Source organism: Gloeophyllum trabeum (assembly GCF_000344685.1).
Source record: "Gloeophyllum trabeum ATCC 11539 unplaced genomic scaffold GLOTRscaffold_00015, whole genome shotgun sequence".
NCBI classification, from domain to species: Eukaryota; Fungi; Basidiomycota; class Agaricomycetes; order Gloeophyllales; family Gloeophyllaceae; genus Gloeophyllum; species Gloeophyllum trabeum.
This window is the reverse complement of record NW_006920424.1, coordinates 572,794-596,199: the sequence shown is the minus strand read 5'-3', so window position 1 is coordinate 596,199 and position 23,406 is coordinate 572,794. Positions and strand designations below refer to the sequence as shown.

General features: G+C 54.6%; 9 protein-coding genes and 1 non-coding gene across 10 annotated transcripts; 4 read left to right on the top strand and 6 right to left on the bottom strand.

Moving 5' to 3' along the window:
* Window positions 1-528: 528 nt before the first annotated feature.
* GLOTRDRAFT_81185 (Mss4-like protein) lies at window positions 529-1,418 on the bottom strand. Its single transcript, XM_007871840.1, has 2 exons — window positions 813-1,418; window positions 529-756 (listed from the first exon to the last, which is right to left on the bottom strand). The coding sequence occupies exon 1, from the start codon at window positions 1,339-1,341 to the stop codon at window positions 823-825; it is 519 nt and encodes a 172-aa protein (XP_007870031.1). The 5' UTR covers window positions 1,342-1,418; the 3' UTR covers window positions 529-756; window positions 813-822.
* GLOTRDRAFT_27675 (acyl-CoA N-acyltransferase) lies at window positions 1,339-1,707 on the bottom strand (the record flags this gene model as incomplete). Its single annotated transcript, XM_007871673.1, has 1 exon — window positions 1,339-1,707. A coding segment is annotated over one exon (369 nt), but the record flags the coding sequence as incomplete, so codon positions are not given.
* A 664-nt stretch (window positions 1,708-2,371) lies between these two features.
* GLOTRDRAFT_108097 (uncharacterized protein) lies at window positions 2,372-6,008 on the top strand (the record flags this gene model as incomplete). The annotated part of the gene is made up of 16 exons (XM_007871839.1): window positions 2,372-2,534; window positions 2,597-2,679; window positions 2,773-2,878; window positions 2,929-2,964; window positions 3,034-3,169; window positions 3,226-3,920; window positions 4,055-4,140; window positions 4,198-4,275; window positions 4,402-4,458; window positions 4,598-4,675; window positions 4,736-4,844; window positions 4,906-5,001; window positions 5,062-5,127; window positions 5,192-5,481; window positions 5,537-5,656; window positions 5,715-6,008. 16 exons carry the CDS (start codon window positions 2,372-2,374, stop codon window positions 6,006-6,008), a joined length of 2,493 nt encoding a protein of 830 aa, XP_007870030.1.
* Window positions 6,009-9,841: 3,833 nt separating this feature from the next.
* On the bottom strand, window positions 9,842-11,878 carry GLOTRDRAFT_81179 (O-methyltransferase; the record flags this gene model as incomplete). The annotated part of the gene is made up of 8 exons (XM_007871838.1): window positions 11,390-11,878; window positions 11,206-11,335; window positions 11,023-11,146; window positions 10,917-10,970; window positions 10,491-10,866; window positions 10,383-10,437; window positions 10,041-10,327; window positions 9,842-9,979 (listed from the first exon to the last, which is right to left on the bottom strand). Exons 1-8 carry the CDS (start codon window positions 11,636-11,638, stop codon window positions 9,842-9,844), a joined length of 1,413 nt encoding a protein of 470 aa, XP_007870029.1. The 5' UTR covers window positions 11,639-11,878.
* Window positions 11,879-12,454: 576 nt separating this feature from the next.
* Window positions 12,455-15,054, bottom strand: GLOTRDRAFT_112411 (uncharacterized protein). Its single transcript, XM_007871837.1, has 11 exons — window positions 14,844-15,054; window positions 14,693-14,787; window positions 14,478-14,628; window positions 14,302-14,427; window positions 14,085-14,242; window positions 13,919-14,031; window positions 13,721-13,865; window positions 13,486-13,653; window positions 13,303-13,436; window positions 12,857-13,247; window positions 12,455-12,793 (listed from the first exon to the last, which is right to left on the bottom strand). The coding sequence occupies exons 1-11, from the start codon at window positions 14,959-14,961 to the stop codon at window positions 12,563-12,565; spliced, it is 1,830 nt and encodes a 609-aa protein (XP_007870028.1). The 5' UTR covers window positions 14,962-15,054; the 3' UTR covers window positions 12,455-12,562.
* Window positions 15,055-15,356: 302 nt separating this feature from the next.
* GLOTRDRAFT_t115 lies at window positions 15,357-15,443 on the top strand. The gene has a single exon. It is a non-coding gene; the product is annotated as a tRNA-Gly (tRNA).
* A 193-nt stretch (window positions 15,444-15,636) lies between these two features.
* On the bottom strand, window positions 15,637-16,886 carry GLOTRDRAFT_65758 (ATPase, V1/A1 complex, subunit E). Its single transcript, XM_007871836.1, has 6 exons — window positions 16,728-16,886; window positions 16,583-16,663; window positions 16,446-16,528; window positions 16,064-16,378; window positions 15,923-16,010; window positions 15,637-15,866 (listed from the first exon to the last, which is right to left on the bottom strand). The coding sequence occupies exons 1-6, from the start codon at window positions 16,779-16,781 to the stop codon at window positions 15,804-15,806; spliced, it is 684 nt and encodes a 227-aa protein (XP_007870027.1). The 5' UTR covers window positions 16,782-16,886; the 3' UTR covers window positions 15,637-15,803.
* A 343-nt stretch (window positions 16,887-17,229) lies between these two features.
* Window positions 17,230-18,163, top strand: GLOTRDRAFT_108092 (septum-promoting GTP-binding protein 1; the record flags this gene model as incomplete). The annotated part of the gene is made up of 5 exons (XM_007871835.1): window positions 17,230-17,330; window positions 17,384-17,490; window positions 17,544-17,752; window positions 17,846-17,929; window positions 17,990-18,163. 5 exons carry the CDS (start codon window positions 17,230-17,232, stop codon window positions 18,161-18,163), a joined length of 675 nt encoding a protein of 224 aa, XP_007870026.1.
* Window positions 18,164-18,942: 779 nt separating this feature from the next.
* On the top strand, window positions 18,943-20,933 carry GLOTRDRAFT_140966 (uncharacterized protein; the record flags this gene model as incomplete). Its single annotated transcript, XM_007871834.1, has 6 exons — window positions 18,943-19,189; window positions 19,241-19,440; window positions 19,496-20,132; window positions 20,183-20,373; window positions 20,428-20,815; window positions 20,878-20,933. 6 exons carry the CDS (start codon window positions 18,943-18,945, stop codon window positions 20,931-20,933), a joined length of 1,719 nt encoding a protein of 572 aa, XP_007870025.1.
* On the bottom strand, window positions 19,971-23,404 carry GLOTRDRAFT_81165 (uncharacterized protein). Its single transcript, XM_007871833.1, has 13 exons — window positions 23,087-23,404; window positions 23,005-23,027; window positions 22,843-22,952; window positions 22,721-22,783; window positions 22,493-22,659; window positions 22,308-22,437; window positions 21,680-22,255; window positions 21,408-21,623; window positions 21,314-21,347; window positions 20,878-21,258; window positions 20,428-20,815; window positions 20,183-20,373; window positions 19,971-20,132 (listed from the first exon to the last, which is right to left on the bottom strand). The coding sequence occupies exons 1-10, from the start codon at window positions 23,287-23,289 to the stop codon at window positions 21,170-21,172; spliced, it is 1,611 nt and encodes a 536-aa protein (XP_007870024.1). The 5' UTR covers window positions 23,290-23,404; the 3' UTR covers window positions 19,971-20,132; window positions 20,183-20,373; window positions 20,428-20,815; window positions 20,878-21,169.
* Between the last annotated feature and the right edge of the window lie 2 nt (window positions 23,405-23,406).

Genomic DNA, 23,406 nt, shown 5'->3' with positions numbered 1-23,406 from the left:
AAATATGGGCAATAGTTCAAACACTGTCCCACAGCGAGGATTACAGGCCGTAAGCAGCTATCTCAATATATATCCCAGATGACTGGTAGAGCAAGAGTGTACACTGACTGCCAAAAGACGAGCAATAGCGGGGGAAGGTTCACACCTGGATGCTGACAGCAAGGTGAAGCTCAGGCAGCCCTGGCTATGTTGTATTTCATGCGATACACCGGAATGTGCGGTATCGGGATCTCGATTCTCCAGGACGACCCATGCATATGTTTATCTGGGCAGAGTGTCTGCCCGTTCAGTCAATGTAATGGAGAAGTCATTGCATGATCCCATCGTGTTGCAGGTGGAACACAATGTCAAGCCGAGATGGTCTCCCTCTATGTTCGTCAGACTCATCGTTTTGAGGTTTCTCGTGCAAACTCCATATTTCAGCTAGCACGAGACGATTGTGAAGCTCGTCCACACTGAAGCGCAGACAGACCATTGTTCTGAGAGTGAGTACCAAAAGGAAGTACATTATAATTACCTCACACGCAGGCTGTATAGCCGTTATGCGTACGCGTGTGCGTATGCGACGTTGTGTCGGAGGGATGCCATTGGATTGTCTTCACATCCTTTCCAACGTGCGGCCTATTGTGTGCCTTAAGTACTGTAAGTGGCACTGGTCGCAAGTGCCTCGTGATTAGATTATTGTCTCTTCATGCACAAAATATATTGATTGAGACCTTGAGCTCCCGCTGCTACGGATAACTGCCCGGGGCACTCCTTAACAACCGACTAGTCAGCACCGACGCATGATCGAACCACAGACCCAACACCACCTTGACCTGATCAGACGCGGTACCCTACCCGCCCCACCGCGAGCCAGAACTCGCGCCCGCCCTGCTCGCACCAGCCTAGCGGCCCCAGGTCGCACTCCGCGCACGCAAGCAGCTTCATCCTGGGGTTGTCCGTAAGGGGCTTGCTGAAGCCGATATTCTCGAACGCCATCGGGGACGGCGTGACGAGCCACCAGTGCGCAGGGGTGCCCGGCGGCGGGAGGGGTGCCAGTGGGCTCCTGCTTTGATATTCTGGCGGCTCGAGCAGGATGCTCGACCGTTCTTGCAGCGTCGCGGCGCCGGATTTGAGGATGAGGCTCCCGCAGCCGGGGCGCGGGCAGAGGAGGTCGGGCTTGTTGGTGTTGGTTTCGGGGGAGAGGACGTCCGCGAGGCCGTTCGGGAAGGAGGGGAGGAGCTGCGAGGCGGGCCGGGGTCGCGAGGATGACGCTTGCAGGGCCTCCCATAGTCCTGCCGGGACTTGTGATTGCGGCGCGGTAGGCGCGGCAGAGGGGCTGGGGAGGAGCTTGCGCATCTCGTACCACGGCTTCGACCCGTGCACCACCTCGCTGCGCCCGAGCCACTCGAACCCGACGCGCTCGTAGAGCCCCCTGAGCTCCTCGTGTGCGATCAGGAGGACGCGCTCGTAACCGCCGTCCGCCAGGTGCGCCAGGTATGCTTGGAGGAGGCGCGTGGCGACGCCCCGTCGGCGGCAGGCGCGCACGACGCAGACGGAGTGGATGCAGACGGAGGAGGAGCCGGGGACATGCGTGGACATGGACTCGTGCGTGAGGGTGGCGGACGGCGAGAGCGTCGCGCAGACGTAGCCGACGAGGGTGCGCCCGCCGCTGGCGTTTGGGAGAAATGCGCCGTAGAAGAGGTCCGGCGCGTCGGCCTGGCGATACCTTTTGTCATTCGTCAGGACGGATAGAAATTGAAGAGGGCCAGGACGTACCGGAAGGCATCGAGGCTGGCTGCTTCGTCCTCCGGATAACCTAGGAAATATGCCATTTAATGATCAGTATATAGCGTAAATCTCGTACCTGCTACCTCTATGTTGTAGGCATCCTCGATTTCGTCGGCCTTGACGAGGTCGTAGAATACATCAGAGAGCGAAGACATACTGGTATGTCGCCGGGGGATGCCGATAGCCGACAGCCTGTATTCACAAGGCTGTAACTCTCCGGTTTACACTGCGTCTTAAGGTCTTGCTTTTACATGGACTGCTTTGTCGGCCTCTGTCTGCGGCGGAACGCTATAATGAGGACATCTAAATACAGGTCGTTTTGATTCCCTGCGTTCTCATATAAAATGAGAAGACAGGGAATCAAAATCGTCTCAACGGGCCGTGCACCATACGGTCGACGTTCTGCCCGGCGGTCAGCTGTCCTTCCTCGTCATTACACGATCTATAACGGCGCCGGGCTTGCCTTGACAGCGCGCCGACACTGCCAGGCAACGTAAAGCCATATATCTTGAGATCTTTATATGTCTTTCCCATGGCATCTCTGCTTGCAACCTACGCCCCCGTATCCCCCTTCTCGTGGTGGGACCCGATATTGGCTATGTGGTACTCTACATTGCGTCTCTTTGCGTTCGCTTCCTCGGTCTCGCTGGCCGTGTCCGCCCCGCCGGGCTTTCCGACGTCAGGAAACGGCTTGTGGTATACGCAGCCTGCGACGGACTGGACGACAGAGTTTCTCCCAGTTGGAAATGGACATCTGGCCGGTGAGGGAGACTAAGGGCTGGGCTTTCAAGGTTTGAACGGGCTGACCCTCCATACTTACAAGCGATGGTCCCGGGCGGTATCTGGCAGGAGACCACACAGTTGAACATCGAGTCGTTATGGGCAGGAGGGCCGTTCTCTAATTCCGTGAGCTGCCGCTGCGCATTTGTTAGCTTCGGCCTGTTCGGGCTGGTACTTAGCGTATATGGCTCACTGTGCTACACCACGACTGTAAACTAGTCGTATAATGGAGGGAACAAGCTCCCGTACCAGCGAGCTTCGTTAGCTCAGGATATGCAGGTATATCGAGAAGCGATATTCCAGAGCCCAAATGGCACGATTCCCGGTTAGTTTCCCCCTTTGATGGCCACATATGTCACCACGATCTCTCTTCAGATATATTCGAGCTGCAAGAAGACCCAGGGGCTTACGGTGCGTATAGAGCCTACCGGGTGCCTTGTTATCGGTAAGACGAAGGAAATGAGTCTAATGATACGTAAGGCTCCTACTCTGGGGCCGGATATCTCCTCACGACCCTCGCCTCCGCTGGGGAAACGTACGATTACTGGCGGTGGTTGGACCTCGATGATGCAATCGCACGAGCGACCTGGTCATCCGGAAATGCGACATATACTCGGTCAGTGAGCTTCCTAAGAGCATCACACAATTCCTCACCTACAGGACCTATGAAAGCGAAACATTCTGCTCTAACCCTACCCAAGCATGCACACAGTACCTCAACTCCTCCGAGCCGCTCCCCGCCATCACGTACGCCTGGTCGGTCCTCACCCAGACCGGCCTGCCCCTCCCGAACATCACTTGCCTCGACTCGTTCACGCTCCAAGTGCGAGGGACCGTCGCCGCCCCGGGGATGGTATACGAGCTCCTCTTCCGCGCGCAGACCACCGGCGCGGATGCGCGCGTGACCTGCTCCCCGCTGTCAGGCGCGGCGAACAGCAACGCGACCCTGCGCGTGCAGGGCGCGCGCGAGAGCTGGGTGACGTGGGTCGGCGGAACGGAGTACAGCATGGACGCGGGCGACGCGGCGCACTCGTTCTCCTTCCGGGGCGCGGACCCGCACGCGGCCCTCGTGGCCCTGCTCTTCTCCGCGACCGCAGGCATATCGCACCGGTCCTCCCTCGCCGCGCACGCCGCGGACTACGCTGCGGTCGTCGCGCCGTTCTCGCTGGACCTTGGGCAGACGCCGGACTTGGGCACGCCGACGGATGCGTTGCGGCTCGCGTACGCGACGGACGTGGGGAATCCGTATTTGGAGTGGCTGGCGTTCAATTACGGGCGGTATATGCTCGCGAGCAGTGCGCGCGGCACGCTGCCTGCGAACTTGCAGGGCAAGTGGGCGCAGGAGTCGTCCAATCCGTGGAGTGCAGGTACGCCGGGTCCCTCGTTGTCGTGCATTCTGTTGCTCCGTGCATAAACGGGGTGGATGATGTGCAGATTATCGTAAGTGCCTGGCTGGTTTGGTTGGAGTCTGCGGAGGGTGGGGTTGATGATGTCCTGGCAGATGCGAATATCAACGTTCAGATGAACTATTGGATGGCTGAGATGACCGGCATGAACGTCACTCAGTCCTTGTGGGATTACATGCAGGTGAGCTGCTACTTCATTGCCGATCGTCGATAAATATGTGCTGAAAGAGTGGTCCAGAAAACTTGGGCCCCTCGAGGAAGCCTGACCGCTCAAATATTGTATAACATCTCGGAGGGCTGGGTTACTCACAATGAGGTGACATCGCTTGCGGAATATCCGTATTACACGCTGATCAATGAGATATTTCGCCTCGAAGATGAATGTAAGTAGAGTCATGGGAAAGAGCTACAGCTGGATAACCACTTCGCCCCGCACCGGCAGATCTTCGGGCATACAGGTATGAAGAACCTGGTCGGCGACCCATTATCAGCACAATGGGCAGACTACCCAGGTCAGTCTTACGATCTATCTTTCTGGCGGTTGAATAACATTGCCGTTGTCAAGAATCGGCGGTCTGGATGGTAAGCTTCGCTGCCCTGGCTCACGATTCTTGCGGGTTACTTCCCTTTTGCGATAGATGATCCACGTCTGGGACCATTTTGACTATACACATGACATCGACTGGTGGAAAACACAAGGATGGCCGCTACTGAAGGTAACGAAAGCTGCATATCCTCGTTTGATGCTGTCTGGCATGCTATGCCTCTTACGACAGGGCGTAGCAAGCTTCCATGTCAACAAATTAGTCCCAGACTACTACTTCAACGATTCAACTCTGGTCGTCAACCCCTGCAACTCGCCAGAACAGGCCCCCATCACATTCGGTGAGCACCGCCAATGTTCGCCTCCGGGATATCCGTACGAGACAGCTGTTCGTACCTGCAGGGTGCGCGCACGCGCAGCAACTCATATGGCAGCTCTTCAACGCAGTGGAGAAGGGGTTTAATGCCTCCGGGGACTCGGACGTCGCGTTCCTCGAAAGTAGTCATTGATCAAATCTCATCCTTCCCTTGACCTGGTGCTGAATACCTAACGACGCAGATGTGCGGAACACACGGGCCCAGATGGACAAGGGCATCCATATCGGCTCGTGGGGCCAACTGCAAGGTGGGAAATGCCCGGCATTCGATTGTACATGCGTGCCTCACCGATATGCGTCCCTTTCCGGCAGAATGGAAAGTCGACTTGGACAAGCAGAACGATACGCACCGGCACCTCTCCCATCTGATCGGACTGTATCCTGGGTATGCGCTGAGCTCCTATAATGCCTCCCTCCAGTCCAGTCCCCCGCCCGCAAGCGCATCTTATACCAAAGTGCAAGTACTTGAGGCAGCGAAGACGAGCCTGATCCACAGAGGGAATGGGACTGGCCCGGACGGCGATGCGGGCTGGGAGAAAGTCTGGCGGGCCGCTGCATGGGCGCAGTCCCATGACGCGGCGGCCTTCTACCACGAGCTAACCGTACGTGCTGTTTGTTTTCCCCCTCCAGGTGAGGGGCTGATGGGTGCACGCATAGTACGCGCTCGAGCGGAACTTTGGGGCGAACCTGTTCAGTCTGTACAACCCGTACATCCCGACGCAGCCGAACACGATATTCCAGATCGACGCGAACCTCGGGTTTCCGGCTGCTGTGCTCGTGCGTCCTGCCGCTCCTTGTGCGCCACTCACGTTTCAAGCCCTGTCATTGTTGGCAGAATGCTCTAATACAAGCACCTGATACGGCCGCTGCTTCGCAGCCGCTTATCATCACCTTACTGCCAGCGCTCCCCGCTGCGTGGGCGTCCGGGTCCGTGAGGGGTGCGCGGTTGCGCGGGGGCCTGGTCGCGGACTTTGGCTGGGGTGGGAGTAGCCTGGCGGAGGCGAATTTCAGTATGGCGCCCGGTGTGAGTGAGGCAACAGGGAGGGCAGTGGAAGTGCTGTACAACGGAAAGCAACTGGTGGAATTTGAGAGCGGGGATGGGATGGGGCGTGTGCAGATAACACTATGATTTCTCTATGCTACGGTATGATCATACACGACCTGCTAGTGAGATTCCTGGACTGCGGCCATCGTAATTAATTTACTTAATAACTTACATTGTGAGTAAATGCACGTGACTCGGACAATGGCGACGCGGGCGACGTGCCACAGCACGAGCGTGACATTGACTTCGGGCCACAACAGTCGCGACAATATTTCAAGTCCAACCTGTCGTCGTAACCTGTAATGTGCTCTGCCACGGCAAAGAGATCTGCGTCCCCGTCCTCTCCAGACATATCCGCACGCAAGTCACCCAGGATATCATCCCCATCGCCCGAGTCAGCTTTTGCCGGTTCTTCTGGCACAGCGGATGGTATCTCGGAAGATATGCATGCGAGTTGGGACGCGAGACTCCTTCAGGATCCCTATATACAATCGAACTGGAATCAGAAGCAGAAGGTGAATCAATTGCCGGCGCGTCAGATGCGAATGCTGCTGTTCCATCTGGTGGAGGAAGTTGCATCTGACCTGTCGGAATATCAAGATACCAGCAGCGTCGTTTTTGCGAAGTATTCGGAAGATCCGGAGATTCAAAGGCTTGCTGAGGCTGGTCTGGAGAACCGCTCATTCAAGGACCTCCGCCTGAAGCTTAGGGGTGCGCTGTTCGTCTGCCTCCTGAGTATCCGCTGACAATCGATGCAGAAATGTCTCGATCTACCAAAACGGATGCACCCGAGTCCCAGTACAGCGATCCGGAGCAGGTGAATGGTAGGCTCTAGCATTCGTCTCACGCATTACATCGCGTCTTGCTTACCGACTCTCTAGCCACAATTGCAAGCTGGGGAGGCCAGTTTAAGGGCCGAGCTGCATCTGTGTTGCGCCAGACTATTGGCAGTTTCCTGGACCCGGGACGTATGTTATATGCCAGATATGCTACAATTGTCAACTCCTCTGGCACAGGCAAGTCGCGAATGGTCGACGAACTGGGCAAAGATGTTATTGTTATCTACATGTGCTTGCGTGATCGTCGCAGTGAAGGTATGGTCACCTCATTATCTGCATACGTGGGAGATTCATACTCCACCGCAGGCTTCCCGCCAGCAGATGTAGACCTGAGAGACTGGCTGCTCAAGATAACCAAGGATGACGGCCGTGCAGATGGATTCCTCTATGGGTTGCTCACGGTGACTTCCCAGCGCCTGAAAGATATCGTGAATAGAGAAGATCTGCGGATCCTGCGGGGTAAGCAGCGACTGCAGCGACTTGCTTCCGCTTTTCGTAGCTGCATGGTGGACGGGCAAACGTTTGCTTCGGTAAATGATTACCGCAAATCATTTTATAGTGACGTGATCAAAGAAGCCACAGATGTGAGTGCAATACAATCGATCCGGACACTCTCACTGCTATTAGAGATCTTACTGGTGATTTACTCAGTTTGCCAATGCAAGTGCGCCCATGTCGAAGGCGGCCGGTCAACGCTCCCCGCGCAGAGTAGCAAGATGTAAGCCGCCTTTGTCATATGCGTTGCAATAGCTCATAGGCATAATAGTGAACGATGAGGACCAGACATCAACAAAGGCTGCACAAAGATTACTGGAGGTTGTTTCCGGTGAAGAGCTACCTCTAGAAAAGCCACCTGGAGGCTCCGTAAACCCTTATGTGGTCTTATCTTTCGATGAGGCATATGACCTTCCTCAGACGCCACCTAAGCACACCTGGTCCGTCTTCTCTGAAATCAGACGTGCTCTTCGCTCCCTGGCAGGTCTTCCCATCTTCTCCCTCTTCCTCTCGACGTTGGGGAGATTTCAAGACTTCGCCCCTAACTCTTATCAGGACAAATCTGCTCGAGTCATGTCGGAGGCGCCCGATTACAAAGTGCTTCCTGCGATAACTGAGACTGTGTTCGATGAACTCGCCCCTCGGGTAGCTGAGGGGGAGTATACACTGGAGAAGGTCACAAAGATTGACTTCATGTGTCGTCTAGGTCGCCCTTTGTGCGTGCAAGTTTTGTGCCCTTTCAATTCCTCTTCTGACAGGCTAGGACAGATTCGGTTCCCGCTACGACTTTGGCAGCGCAAAAGTCAAGGACGAATTGTTGGATTTCGCAAGAGCAAAGTTGTTGGGTACACCTGTTTCGGCAACACGCGACAGCGACAAGGGTCTCCTGGCCTGCCTTGCGCTTCGCTACGCGTTTGAATTCCGGCCTAAGAATCCTCGTGAGCGGGAAGTCGAGAGCGAGCAAGTCGAGAGGCACATGAGGATATGCCTTGCAGCGACTCCGGGATTTCAGTCTATGGTGACCGTGGCTCCATCGGAACCACTGCTTGCGGAGGCCGCGGGTCAAGAACTGAAGGACCGGAGCGAAGCCCAACTGATGTCTGAGCACTTGGACGTGTGGGGCGTGCATCGTGGAGATCGGGGCGAACTCGCCGCTATGCTGCTCCTCATGAAAGCTCGCGATATGCTTGCATATGGCCCTCGCAACCACTCCCCGGTCTTCTCGGTACTTGAATTCCTCCAAACGCTATTGCACGAGTCCGCAAATATCGGAGATGCTCTGCCTTCCACGTCTCGCCAGGATGAATTCCACGACTTCTCTACGACATTCAAGGATGCTCGCATGGCCTTCAACCATTTCATCAAGGTTCAAGACTACGACGTGATCAATGTTCAATATCTGTGGCGCCTGGTTCTTCGTCGTGCTGCTATCCTATGTGCAGACACCCATCGGGGGGTTGACATTGTCATCCCATTCGTGTTCAAGGACGCTCCCATCGAAGCAAAGAACATCTCCGCTATACTAATCCAGGTGAAGAACGACCGGTCGTACTCCCGCAAAGTGCGACGGAAGACCTTCACGGATATGGATCCGCGTCGTGTCAGGCTCTTCACGAGCAAGGACTCGCCGTTGCCCGTGATCCGCATGGTCTTTTCCCTGGCGTCGCGGAAAGCCGGGCTCACTGTTGTGCAGCCTCCCGAGCGCCGTTCGAGTCGTATACCTAGCTCACGCCCGTTCACGGCGTACGACATATGGTGTGCACAGATCTCGCCGGACACATTTGGGGTCATCACCAAGGCGGAGGAGAGTCGAGCATATGATAATCTCTTGAGACGTTCCCTCGGGGTGTACGAAGGCTTTGAGCTGAGAGATGACCCCAATGCAGACGCAGATGTGCGAGAGGCCAGGATTAATTTGAGGCGCCGGATGTATCCCGGAGCCGCAGCACTGCCCTCTCATTTCACTGCTTTCAGTTATTGGTCAGGAATAAGTGAAGTCTGGCCAGAGGATAGCGACGAGTATGATGAAGATGACGCTGATATGCAGTAGAGCGTCGGTAGGCATTGCCGGAGTCTTCTGTGTCCTTCCTTCTCAACACTTGTGCTCTTTGCTGTATGATGTCTGTCGTATTTGTTGGTCGACCAGCTATGCATTGTTTTCTTTCAGTCTCCATCGCCGATAATACCTGGCACGAGCAAGCTAGCATATGCGGAGCAAGTGCATACTGTGCAGACCCATAGTCATTCCTCACGGCAATGCGAATATCGTGGGATGGCGTAGCATATTCACCCTGCCTGGACACTATATCATTCTGGAGCATATCGCCCATGTTGTACCTCCTCGCTACAGGTAGACGATACGGCTTCGTGAGATCTATACGCAACGGAATACGTGAAATCGAAGTTGGGGACGGCGAAGAGCATACTGAGGTGACGACGACCGCAATGATTGTATGCAACGACACTACAGATGTGGCAGCCATGTGCCAAGTCTCCTTTACACTTCCTTCTCCCCACTCTTTGCTGTATAATGTATGCTCTAAAGGTAGGATGAACTACCTGTGACTGTTGTCCCAAAGCACTTCACATGGGCTTCGAAACCAAGAACCCGAACGGCGAATCATCGCAACGATACACCTGTATCGCCTGCCACCCACACCGCGCTGTTAAGTCAAGGAAATGTCTCAACGTTCTCTCCTGTCCATTAAAGTTGGTGAACATCTGTGCAGAGAGAAAAATTAGCCGCTTCTACAGGACGACAATAATGGCGGGCGAAACTCACGGACATGTCCAGCGCATACGCTGTAGCGCTGGCCTTGCCCAGGTTCGCCAAGAGCGGTGGTGGCGCCTCGATTGGCTTATATCCAGCGAGCGACCCTGCCGCGCCGGTATCCGGACAGGCGTAAGAGATGAGGTAGTCGCCGATGACCAGCCGTGTCCTCGGAGTGGCAGCAGCACGCAGATGGCGGAGGATAACCTCACAGTCGCTATCCGGCCAGTCGTGCAGGATAGTCCGGAGAACGAAGACAGACGCGTTCTTCTGTGGCTGCGGCTCGAAGAACTCGTGCACTACCAAATGTCATGAGTCTCGGGGTGCTTCGGCACGGGAGAGAAATGCGCCCACCCTGGAAACTAACCCGCCCAGAATTGAACGCATCGGGATAAGTCTCGGACCAAAACTACAATGGGAACGTCAATTCGTCGAAGTGATGTCAGCTGCGAGGATATCTACCATCTTGCCCTGTTCCGCGACCTGCTCTCTCTCCTGAATGACGATCTTCACGTTCGGGTTTGCCCTAGCAATATACATGGAGGGCATCCCCGCACCGCCGCCAACATCCACTATCAAATCGTCTGAAGTCAGCGAACCCCAGTCATATCCCTTCAAGATTGCGCTAGGGCCATTCCACAAGGACGTCCCTCGGATGGCCGCGGGGTATCGCTTGAAGCGACGTTCATTACCAGGTTGCTCAATCCATGTGAAGAATTGCAGGTCAGTATTGAACGCCTCCTGGACGGGCGCGTGAATGGAACTGAAGCTGTGTCCTTTCTCCGGGGAGATCAAGGTTTCCCAAAGGTACCCCGAGGCCTTTTGGACTTCGTCGACGCTGGTGATGACTATTAGAGATGGAATTGCCCCAGTTCGCGGCACACTCACAAATGGTCGACAATGGCAGCTGCACCAGCCGTCCCAGAATGTTTATCAACACCTCTGGCAGAGACGTCAGCACGCGAAGGAAGCGATACGTTGTGCTTAGACGCACAATTCATACAGCTGTTCTGTGGATTTGCCTGTATCAATGTACGAAGAGGTCCGATTATTGGCGAAAACGTCTGGCTTGACCTCTCGAAAGATATGGTGGGTAGCCAGGAGACGGAATATACGGGCTTCATTCGTCGAGCCATTAGCCAGGTACAAACCGAACTAGTGTAGTTGCCTCACGTACCTAGTTTAGTGGGTTCAAGGTTATTCTTCGCCGCGATGATCGAAATGTGAGCGCCCTCTGGCCCAGCTTCTCGCAGAATCTCGGCCGCATTGCATTGTTCTGCTACACGTAAACACGACGATAGTTCGTACTGATAGCTCATGAGCGGTGTGTAGAGTAACTACGGAGGATCAGTGTAGCTCACCGCTGTGGACGCATCGAGTATGTTGAGGAATGGAGGCCTGACATTTGACATCAGCTGGTACGAGGCAGCCGTGATATTATTGACTGCTGCAACGACGTCTGCGTCCGACGTCAGTGCATCTGCAGCGTCATTGGTGTATGGCTGATCGAGGGATGGGAAGTCGAGCTTTCTATCCTTGTAGTGCTTCTCTAGTTTCGTGATGGAATCTTGAATGATGTTGCCGAGCGCTTTGAGATCTTGAATCGTCATTTCAACAGGAGGTGAAGCGAAAGGATATGAAAGGTCACAGAGGACGCTGCTTCATATATCGCGGGACGTCTCTCCGATTCAGCCGGGGATGGGAGATCCAGCAATGAATATGACAGGGAAAGGCAGGCGTGTAAAGCTGTGGTGGGAAGTGTGCGAGTTTCTCGGAGGAGGTTTCATAGGGCGATGAGGAATGCGTCGACCTGAGAGGACTGACCTCGGTATACTGTGTGAGTCTGAAATATCGAACGGGCAGATGATCCTGGGGCCACGTCGAGAGGAACGAGAAAGAAGAGGCAAATGCACCACCCCGGATGTGAACAAGAGCGTAATCCCACCATCATCAGTGGTCATGATAGTGACCCCGAGCCGAGAGGAGCTTCAGAAGGGCGCCTGGGGGTGAGGAAGCCGTCAACCAATGTGAAGGCGGTTGTCCTACCCTTGCCAGCTTCTCCGGGCGCCGTCCATTCATTGGGTCGGCCTTATCTCGCGGGTAATCTCGTAGAAGCTCTTGTGCAGATGAGATTACTTGCTGGGGTGGTCATAACTTACATGTCTCAAGCTGACCTTTGAAAAGCATCAGGACTGAGCTGAAGCGTATACGCTGGACTTGTTAGTTTGGAAACGTAGAGACGAGTCACGGCATATGCAAATCAGACGCCCACGTCTATAAGTACTTGCTTAGTGGGAACACCACTCACCGCCTTCCATATTCGAGAAGTATATACCCATCTAACATGTCTACCTTGAGAATCATCATACTGAGGTCGCTTTGCTATAGATAGGGCACGTGTACCCATGAGCCAACGAGAAAACGTAGCCGAGGCAGGGGAAGAACTTCTTGGACTTGCACCCTGTGCTCAAGGACAATACATGTATTCTCACATACAACACTGTGGAAATGAGAGCAAGGACTCAATATACGGCTCACGCGACCTTCACGCCGCCCCAGGCTACTTTCTGGCCTCCTGCCCTAGGTGCTGCCGGCTGTTCAGCAGCGCCGTCGGTGCCCTGGCCATTTGCAGCCACGCTCTTAGTCGGTATAGCCAAGGGGCTGTTCTTCAACGTATCCAAGACCCGTTGCGCGTTCTCCGTGCTCCTGATAAACCAGCCCGCGTACCTCCTTCCCACAGTCGATTCCACCATATGGAGCATATTCTGTTGCGAAAAACGCATTCAGCTGGCTTCGCTAGCACGACCCGCCGAGTTGATGGCACCCACCTCGTCAATCGAGAAGTCCAGATCGCTGGTCGGTCTCACCGCACCCTCAAGTAGCCCCTTCTCCCCGCCCACGCGGCTCACGCACCGGCTCGCCTGCTTCATCACCATCATCTGCTGCACCATCTCTTCTTCGTCCGCGTCGAGGAAGCCCGCGAGCTTGCTCGCGTCCAACGATGTATACAGCTTGAGGAAGCTGCGGAGCGTCGGTACAGGGGCTTGTGCGCGAACATCGGCAAGGAAGAGCGCGAGGTGCCGCTGGGCGGGCTCCGTCGGCGGGTCGTCGACGTAGGCGGTGAGCGCATCCGGATCATCATACGGCGGCGGGTTGGCGGAGATGAACTTGGGACAAGCATACAGGAAGAGCTCTTCAAAAGCCGCGATGCCTTCCTCGCTATGTAACGACGACACTTACTCAATGTAAGGGCCCAGACAAACGCGAGACCTACCCTCGCTGCATTTTCGTGAACTGTTCCCCGAACTTCTCCTTCGCCGTGTTGAGGATATTATCGTCTATCCGTGACGGAGCGAGTGCATTGCACACCGCAAACAGCGCATACATGCGGTCCGCCGTTTTGTTTATCTGCATGTCCTCTGAGCAAATGCTCATAGTATAGTAGCGTAAGGCGCACCTGATCATACTGATAACTCCGCGTGTGATACTGTCGCATCCGGAGAATGAAGTTCAATATCGAGAGGTACCCACGGATAGCATCCATGTATCTCCTCAGCATGATGTAGCAGAAGCCAACGTAATAGTACGTCGAGACCAGGCAGGCCGTAACACGCGTGAATTGAGCCTATAGATCGCAATCGCGGGCTTTGTCATAACAGGCCTTCATCGCACATCGGTCTGAAAAAGCTTGCCTTGGGGTTCAGCTCAACGTTCTCCATCACCTTGAGCGCTAGCGTAAAGTCACCGAGCATCGTGTGGACGCGGAGCAGCCCAATGATACTGAAGTAGCCCAGCATCCGGTAGAGCGGACGCACGCCGTATTCACCCACAATTTCACTAACCAAGCATCAGTGATCCTGATCACAGGCCGGGTTTGAGGAAGCACTCACGCGATCTCCTCTTCGTTTTTGCCTTCCTGCTGGGCCACGATGTACTCGTTGATTTTCGACTTTTGAATTAGGGAGTACAGTACGTTAAGCACGCTGTATGCGCTCCAGACTCCCTGCGGGGAGGTGTCTCAGGTGAGCTCAAGAGGAGTATTAGAGAGCTCCGTACTTGGCTGGCTGCTTCTTGAAGCAGGATTAGCTCCTCGTCTGATTTTGACTTGACGCGCGAGCGCCAGACGCAGTAAGACTGAAACTGATAGATGAATTCGTCGATGATATCCCACAACCATTGCTCCGGTAGCTCCAGCGTCACAGGTTCATCCGAGTCTGTACGTAGCACAGGTGAGGCTACGTGAACAACATACACATGAGGCAGGCCCGCTTACTCAAGAGGTAGTTGAAGAGCTCGCAGCTGTTTTCGTAAGAGTGGAAACGGTCATCGATGTTGGGTTGCAGTCGTGAGTAGACGTGACGGTAGTAAAGCTCCCGGTACAGAATCAAGAAGATGGGGTCTTAAGAACAGTAAGTCCCTCCGACCGCAATAAGCACGAAAATATCGTACCGTCGTTCACAAGAGGGGCGATGATCTCGGCCTCTGGCCATTCGGTTTTGGCATAGAACTTCTCCGTCAGTCGATTCCATCCACTCTCATACGCAACGGTAATCTCCTCCAAGTTGTTGTTGAGCACTGCTTGGTGGAAGTGTACAATGAACTAGTCCGCAAGACATCGTCAATCAATCAAAGCCTTGGGGCTCTAATCTCCAGGGCTAACGCACGCGCTTCACTTGGTCCGGGATCTGCGCAAAGGCGGCCTGTTGCTGCATTTGCTGCTGCACCGCAAGCAGCGCAGCCTCATCTATTCTGGACTGGACTGACAGACTGCATAAGTTATCGGAATTCACGCCTCACAAGGCTTGTGCTACACACCTTCGTCGTACAACCCGTTCTGCCCATAGTTCCCGATCGCCATATTCAGGTCGACGCCCTGGAAATCCTCCTCGATCTCGTCGTCTGCCGCCCATATTGGCATTCCCGGTTGAGCCATTTTTCACAGAGAGCACCGATAGAGTAGTGAAGATACCGGGAGTACCGAGGATGAGCTTCGCAAGGCTGCAGTACAAGCACTAGCGGCGAAATTTAGAGTTTGCAGGTCGAGCACCAATCGTGAGAGTCACCGCGGAGTGCAGTGTCCCGGAGTGATGACACCTCGAAGCATGACATTGACAGGAAAATACATATTATGCCCTATAAACTTGCAATTTAGGTTACTGTACATGCAACCACTATAGAAAAGAGACCTCATGGAGGGGCTCACTTCTGAAAGTGCTTACATCCAAGTTGCTTGCTCAGAAGGGACCCAGCAAGAGGGCGGGATACGTATTGCTCCTCCAGCGGGTCATATGTGTCTCTCACCATGGTACTCTGACATGCTTCTGTCAAGCATTAATGGGGTAGTGGTAACCTGGGTCGTTGCCATATAGAGTCAAGTGACTCGACCCGCCGGGGGTTCGATTCCCCCTTAATGCACTCGTATTTTTCATCGAGCTGTTAAATTTCCTTTGCTCATTATTGTGAATGAGCATTGTCGTTTTATTCTGTGGATCGTAGAATGTGCGTCGCCAATTTTGCGAACGACACGATGATAAAGAAGTGCATGAACTTCCGCATGAGCTCACAAAACCAGCGAGGACACCCTTAAGTGTGTCTCGCACCTTGAGCGGTCTTGCAAGGCTTTCTGTTGAGCCCGGGACCGAAAACTCTGAGCACGTTTCGATAATCGACCGTTGTCCGTCCCGTGCAAGTCCCGAAATACAAGGCGCAGCGATTTGAAAGTGCCCGGAAAGCCACGGCAAAAGAAGGTACATTCACGCTGATCGGGTAACAGTATTATGTATAGAACTTGCGATTCGGGTTTAAACCAAACAGCTCCTGCCTAATCTCGGGAAGCATCTAATGAATGCAAGGTTAAGGGCGGTGAAGGAAAGCACCGACACACAAAAACCTACCCTCTCTTCTAGTAATCGGAGACGCTCATCCAGGGTGTTATCGAGCGTAATTCGCTGGGTCCCACTTGTCATCTTGACGCCACCAGATCTGTAAAGCATTCAGTGGCTGAATGTCATTTGACATTGAGCTCAGTAACTCACCCTTCATCGCTCAATGTGCCTTCGACGTCGATCTTGACGTCTCGGCCACTGATCTCCTTATACTGCGCCGCGGCAGCATCAGCCGCTGACTTTACGACTTCCAAGTCCTTTGGTCTCGAGTAGACGGTGACGTCCGGCTCGAGCATCTGCAGCAGGCCCTGGGTGATCACGCCCTGCAGGAACTGGTTGTACCGACCCTCCTCAGAGGACAGCTGTGCGAGGGAGCTGCGGGCGGTATTGAAGAGGTCTTGAAGGTGCTCTTCGCGCCGGTGGAGGAGCCTCAGGCGGGCCTTGTTGGTCAGGGTGGACTGGGTGCTGTACGAGATCGGGGCGGGGGTGTCAGCGGCCGAGGAATATTGCAGTGTCATAGGGACGGACGTACATCTTCTGTGCGGTCTCGGCGTTCTTGCGCTTCTTGTCGTATTGCGCGTCGATGGCCTGTTGTTCTTGCTTCACGAGCTTGGCCTGTATAGGTGTTAGGATGCGGCCAGGAGGGCGCATTCAAGTCGTTCCGCGTACCTTTTCAATGGCAAACTCTTCATCTGCCTTGACTCTGATCTCGCAGGCCTTCTCCATGGCCTCCTGCTTGATAAAGGCCACCTGTGCATTATAGTACACTTGTAAGAGCACCGGTCAGGGGTATGCACGCAGACAACGGACAGACCATCTTGTTCATCTCGCTGAGCACCTCATCGTCGTTGAGTGGGCGCGCCGCCATGGTTGCTGGTCGTTACGGACAGTGTCGACGGCGGCAGAGCAGAAGAGAGCGCAGCGGAAGTATACCGACGCGATGATGTTGAGGGGCGTCGGGGTTCGCCGAGCGGGCTGGCGACGGCAGGCTAAGGCGCCGGCGTGCGCGCTGTTCGTCAGTCTCTGCTCTGGCTGGTTGTGACATACGACGACGGCGGCCAACGGTGCTCATCATTTCTCTCTTTTCTGCTGAGCGGAAGCCGGCCTGACGACTTTCGTGCGCGCTATCGATCGACCAGCGTAACCAGGACGCGTCTCTCATTTCCTCCTTTCTTAATTCTCGTTTACTTTTCCTTTCCTCCTTTCCTCGACATACATCCTTACATACGCCGGGCTGCTGCACCCCTGCGCCTCTAATCTGGCCGACGACAGTTTCCCTGAGTTGTGCATACTCTAAAAGACTGGGATAACAAGCCATGTCTGCATCAGCTTCGACCTCCCAGCCGTCAACATCTGCCAATGTCGGTGCGGGAGCCAAGTCCCACCACCTCCTGGAGCACAATGAGGAGAAAAACAGGTCAGCGCCCGGCAGAATTGTCTCTGAGGCGTATCTAAGGCGTGCGTTACCAGCGTGGTGATCAAGGTCGGGATGGTGGGAGACTCACAGATTGGCAAGACAAGTCTCATGGTAAAGTACGTAGAGGGCAGCTTCGATGAGGACTATATTCAGACGCTGGGTAAGTCTCCCCATCTCGCCTGTTGACCATACCCGCCAATCCCGCTCGCGCAGGCGTTAATTTCATGGAGAAGACCATCACCGTCCGGCGAACGACTATAACCTTCTCGATATGGGACTTGGGCGGCCAGCGGGAGTTCGTCAACATGCTCCCGCTGGTGTGCAACGACGCCGTCGCGATCCTCTTCATGTTCGACCTGTCCCGCAAGTCCACGCTGAATTCGGTGAAGGAGTGGTATCGACAAGCGCGAGGGTTCAACAAGGTACGTCCGTCCGCTCGCTCGATGGGTCTCTTCGAGATGTCAGCTGTGAACCGTGGCTGCACTGCACCGATCATGCTAATTGATTTTCTGCAGACGGCAATACCGTTCTTAATAGGGACGAAGTTTGACACCTTTGCAACATTTCCCAGGGATGAGCAAGAGGAGATCACGAAGCAGGTGCGTCGTGAATTTCAGGTGCCCCTCGTAAAGGTTATCTGAGCCTGGCATTCACCGCAGGCGAAGCGGTTTGCAAAGGCAATGCACGCGTCGTTAATATTCTGTTCGACATCAGCGTCGATAAACGTGCAGAAGATCTTCAAGATCGTGCTTGCAAAGGCGTTCGACCTGAAGTGTGTCATACCGGAAATCGAGGGCGTCGGCGAACCCCTGCTAATTTACCATGATGTATGAGCCGCCAGGGCCATCTGTAGAGGGAGGCGGAGTGGAATGATACCCGGGCTATTCATACATAAGGACAGGAAGGAAGGATATGGCGGGTGGAGGGAAGCGGGGAGAAGGGTGAGTAGCGCAATTTGTGGCTGATCATTGGCGCTCACGGTATGTTTAACGTGTATCTGTTGTAGACCGTGCGTGCCTGTGGGAATGATGCGCTATAGAAGCGTGTCGTTGTATCACTGTACTCGGCCAGCGGTCCTCGATACAAGTAGCACATGTGAGTGCCAAGCAAACAACAGCTATTAGATCTCCTGGAAGTCGTTCCACTACGTCTTTTCCCTTCCGGACTACCTATTGCTGCTCGTATCATATTATCCGGTTCTGTGGACTCTGCCCGCCCGCCTTCTTGGCTTGTATATGGACTTCGTCTATCTATCGTTCCCCTTCCTGCCCTCCGTTCACCCTTCCCCTTCGTCTGTGTGTTATTGTTGTCTTAGTCGTTTTGCTGCATATTATTTGTTCGCTCTCGCTCGTCGCTGCTCGCCTGCATTACTGAAGCTTCACTTATAACCCTCCCCCCGATCCCAGCGCACGCCCGATTCCCAACATTAGATCCCCCACTACACTAGTATTTATTCGGTGCTGGTCGGACTGCCAGCGCTGGTACTGTACCAGTTAGTTATGCCTGTTGCTCCCTATGCATATTGATGCATGCATCTCGATATACTTAGCCCTCATTGCATCGCAATGCCTGCCTAAGCGTTCTCGCGGCTTGCCTTCGTGCCTCCACCGCGATGCTCGCGAGACTCCCTCCCGAGCTCGTCCTCGAGACGCTCTCGTACCTACCGGCCCAGTCTCTGCGTTCGCTGCAGCTCACCTGCGCCGCCTGGTATAGTTTCATTCGTGCGAACGAGTCCCTGATCTACCACAAAGCCGCTCTGGTCCACCGCTTTGTGGACTCGTTCGAGGCGGATCTCCCTAAAGCCAAAGCGGCGTTTGCACGAAAGTATGTGGAAGGGGCCGCGGATTGGAAGGCATTTTGTAAGTTGTGAAGAATGCGCAGTGCTGTGGCCAAGCTGATTGGAATATAAGGCGGAGACAGGTTCCAGCTGGAGAATAACTGGTTAGGCAGGGGTCCGTCGACTATCCGGACTGTCGCTGCCGCAGGTTCGTGGGTCCATCGTATTAAAATCGATGAGAACGAGGGCTTTGCCATCACCACATACGCCGTCGGAGGGCTAGCGGTAACTGACCTTCGCGAGGGAGGCGGCGTCCTCTGGTCACTGGAGCAGGTAAGGCTGTCGAAGACTTGCAGCTGGTTCAGTTCTCGATTGTGACTGCATACAGAACTACGTCCGCCCCTACGCCCATTGCGAGTATTCCAACGGATTCCTCGTCTTCGACCAACTCGGCGGATTCAAGGAAGTCTGGTGCCTCGAGTCCAGACAGCCTCCCGACACGTACCCCGAGAGATCGCCCCCTGATGACAGACAGCACCTGGCAGCGCTGCGTGCCAGCTATTTCCACCCAAACGACAGCGACCGCGGTCGTTTCAGACCATGGGCGCTACTGCACATGCCCACAATCACCCACGCCTTCCGCTTCGTGTACCCAACCCTCCTGGTGGCGAGCCAGAACGAAGCGTACCTATTCGACATACCCACCGGGACGCTTGTGCAGACGATCGACATCTCTGCGCCGAGCCCGCATGGCCTCCGGGAGCTGAGCTATGTCGAACTGAGCGCGGAGCACGTCTTCATCTGCTGGAAATTTGCGATAAACATCTTTTCGAGGCGCGACGGGTCACTCGTGCTGAACATACCGATAAGAGACGCACAGGATATTGGTATGTTGCTGACAGTCGATACACATCAGTTCCCTACAAGTCCGGGGGTCCCGAATGCTGCAATCGCTCCTCTGGAAGCTGTTTCTCGATATTATGGTCCAGGGGCAGGGTGCAGCTTGATAGAGGAGTTTGTTGCAGGTCCGTATTCCTGGTAGGGATTCACCCTGTTTTCTGACATCCCTCCCAAGTCCATGTCTCTGCAGATGGACGCACCCTCGCGGTCCTCGGAAATCCAGAGACATTGCTGTTAATTCCAGATTTCACGCGTATCGCACGGAAAGAAGTGCCTCTGGCTCTGAGCTCCGCCAGAATCGATTTCACTGACCACGGGGATTCCTTGTACCATGCCTTTGAGAATGGGAAAATTGGCTTGGTCATGGTACGTTTTTCCCGCTATCTGCTTACTGTTTACAGGGCCTGACGGAATACGTAGTGCACTGGAATCTACGTTGTAACGCTCGACTCTACCTATCACGGTGTTGGTCCTCCGATGCCTTTGCCAGAGTCTAACGAGGATTACGGTGGAGCGGAAGACCCACCCGAATGCGGATTCGCGTTCCCGAATCTGTATATCTGTTGCGCCTTAGGGTTCGAGGATATACGGCTCCTGAGCCAGATCGACTGCCTGCAAATGACTGACACCGGGTTATATTTCATATGGGAGGAATCGCAGATACCTCGGCCCGTGACCATCGCTTTAGCAGAGGACTACACAGACGGAACGGGGGAAGCCGCGCAGGCTGATGCTCCGCAAATTGAGGAGGAAGAGTTTGGATTAGAAGATGACGAGGATGAAGCGATGATTAACCAGGATGGCCAAGGTTAGAGACATCTTGCTAGCTGTCATTGTAAAGGCAATATTGACTATGGTTTGCTTGACCAGTTCCCCAGCTGCCTATACTCACCTTTATTGACTTTGCTGTTCGACCGTCTCCGTAACGTTTGTCCGGGACTTATCAACATGTTTGCCAGCATAGACTTACCACACTGATGCTTAATGCAATTCTACGATCTCCGAAGGGTGGCCTCACGATGTGCGGTGACTTGAGTTTATTCTCAGCTGGAGATGACCATCGGGACGTATGTGCTCTAAGACGCGAATACTATTGCTAATAAATACTACAAATGTGCGTTTCTTCTCTCGCAAGCCCAATGGATATAATCGGCGCTGGTATCTAGCAAGCCCCATTGTCGGTCCAGACTCCTGCGGCACCTCCGGGGGTGTCATTCTGCGTCCACCATTTCGCGGTCCAGAGGTGACCATCTAGAGGATAGAAGTCAGCTGAATTCTTTGCAGGTCACAACACCATGCTACTCACTGTATGTGACCTGGGCGCCTCCCGTGTATGCAATCTGCAGAAATAGGCGAGGAAATTAGTATGTAAAACAATCGCCATCGACGACCGCGCTCACGGAAGAGCTCCAGGCGGAGACACCAGCACAGGATCCAGAGGGCGAGGTGGTAGTCGTAGGGGCCGAAGTAGTGGTACTCGAAGTCGACGTAGGGCTAGAAGTGGTCGTAGGCTGGGTACTCGTGGAGGACGGCACGGAGCTCGTCGAGCTTCCGGTCGAGGAGCCCATGTTGTTGCGAATGTTGTCCCACTCGCTGTCGGGATAGTTGATGTGGTTCTTTGCAATGCGTTATAACCAAGTGACATTGTAATCGACACTCCCTGGGCGCTTACCGGAGTCGTGTCTAAGCCCCCATAGACGTTCGCCGCCGTCTGGACAAGGCTGTCGCTCCCGGTCTTGTCGGTCGAGAGGTCCCAGAACATGGTGCCAGCAAGACCCTTGGTCTGGACATACTGCGCCTTGAGCTGCACGATGTGCGGGTCGTCGTACGAAACGAGCTCCTTCTTCGTGGCGTCGTATGAGTAGCTCGTGACATCCGTCAAGTTCTCGTAGACCGTCGCGCCCGCAAGTGGCAGGACGTTGTAAGAGTAGATGCCAGCCTGGATCGTGCCGGGGCCGATACCGTTGTAAGAGTCCCCGAGGCCGTTGGTGTCCTCGAAAGCGCGGCCGTACAGAGGGATGCCGACGTTGATCTTGCTGGGCGTGGCGCCGTTCGCCTCGTACCACTTGATCGCGGCATCCGTGCTCACGTTCGTGCGTGCGCCACCGTACAGGTTGGCTTGGTTGTCGGTGAAGTTCAGCCACGAGCCCGCATAGTCGTAGGCCATCAAGTTCCAGTAGGTGAGCGCGGCATCCATGGTGGGCACATCAAGGTAGGCATAGTTAGCAGGTCCGGCGGACACGGCAGCCTAGCCATGCACTGTTACTTTGGTGTGGAAGGGATAGAACACTAGGGCTTACGGTTAGTTGATAGGGCACGGTGTCGCCTTTCTTAGCTGCTAGGTTGTCGAAGGCCGTCCGGAGTTCGGTGTAGAGAGCACCGAAGCCTTGACCTTGTGCGGTAGAAGAAGGGTACTCAAAGTCGATATCACTGAATGGTAGATCAGTACATGGAGGGCTCGGAAAGGGGAGAACATTGCACTCACATGCCATCCAAGCCAAAGTTTTCAATCAGCGAGACCGCAGCGCTGACGAAGGTCGCCCGCTTCGTCGCGTCTGTCACAAATGAGAAGTGTCCGTCCTGGGAGTACGTCCAGCCTCCGATGGACATGAGAACCTTCAAGTTCCGGTTCGCGAGCTTCAGCAGATACATCTGTCATGATAGCGATATGTTCAGTGCTGCCGCAGGCAAACATATGCGCACGCGTGCTTACCTGCTTCAAGCAGCCGTACAGGTTATTTCCAGTCTCGTCCCAAGAGTCACCTGGGAAGTGTTTCTGAGATAACGCGACATCAAAATATTTCCGTCCTCCACTGGCTATTGGAAGAGACAAACCTGCTCATCGGCGTAAGTGTCCGTAAGAGAAATGTTGCCAGTATCCGGCGAAACATCGGCAAAGGCGTATAAGATATGGGTGAGATCGCTGGGAGTGATATTCGTCGGCTCTGCACACCAGTAAGCCAGATCCTGGGATTGACTTTCAATGAAACTACTTACGGAAGTTGGCGCCGTAGATACCCCTAACGAAGACCAGAAGATGAGGATCACGTCCTCACATGGCAGCTGTGGAAGATCCTACCAGTTCGTGAAATAAGCTGCCTGCACCTTGCCGCTTGCCCTCTTGTGGATCTGCTGCACCTGAGGGTCAGGGTTTGTCTGAACCTTGTTCGGGGGGTCCTTGTAGTCCGCGGGGCGCTGCATGACTTGCGTCGCGCTTGCCATAAGGGCAAGGGCAGACAGGAGGAAAAGGAGGTACCGGAATGAAGCCATCGCGACAGGCATAGGGTACACCGTCTAGCGCGACCGCGGAGGGGAGGAGAGGGCAGAGATCCTACGGAACGGAAGAGGGGAACGTCGCCCTTTTATTAGCAGAAGGTACTCGGCGACCATGCATCGGAC

Bases quoted from the DNA above. Each gene is read 5' to 3' on its own strand.
- GLOTRDRAFT_81185 (XM_007871840.1), bottom strand. From the start codon at position 1,341: ATGCGCAAGCTCCTCCCCAGCCCCTCTGCCGCGCCTACCGCGCCGCAA.
- GLOTRDRAFT_65758 (XM_007871836.1), bottom strand. From the start codon at position 16,781: ATGGCGGCGCGCCCACTCAACGACGATGAGGTGCTCAGCGAGATGAAC. The intron at 16,529-16,582 runs GTACGCGGAACG...ACACCTATACAG, and splicing joins AAGAGTTTGCCATTGAAAAG to GCCAAGCTCGTGAAGCAAGA. The intron at 16,379-16,445 runs GTACGTCCGTCC...GATCTCGTACAG, and splicing joins GCCGAGACCGCACAGAAGAT to CACCCAGTCCACCCTGACCA.
- GLOTRDRAFT_81165 (XM_007871833.1), bottom strand. From the start codon at position 23,289: ATGCCTGTCGCGATGGCTTCATTCCGGTACCTCCTTTTCCTCCTGTCT. The intron at 22,660-22,720 runs GTAAGCACGCGT...CTATCATGACAG, and splicing joins TGTACGGCTGCTTGAAGCAG to ATGTATCTGCTGAAGCTCGC. The intron at 22,256-22,307 runs GTAAGCCCTAGT...GTGCATGGCTAG, and splicing joins CCGTGCCCTATCAACTAACC to GCTGCCGTGTCCGCCGGACC.
- GLOTRDRAFT_112411 (XM_007871837.1), bottom strand. From the start codon at position 14,961: ATGGCTCAACCGGGAATGCCAATATGGGCGGCAGACGACGAGATCGAG. The intron at 14,788-14,843 runs GTGTGTAGCACA...GCAGTCTGTCAG, and splicing joins GAACGGGTTGTACGACGAAG to TCCAGTCCAGAATAGATGAG. The intron at 14,032-14,084 runs GTACGGAGCTCT...ACCTCCCCGCAG, and splicing joins TTCAAGAAGCAGCCAGCCAA to GGAGTCTGGAGCGCATACAG.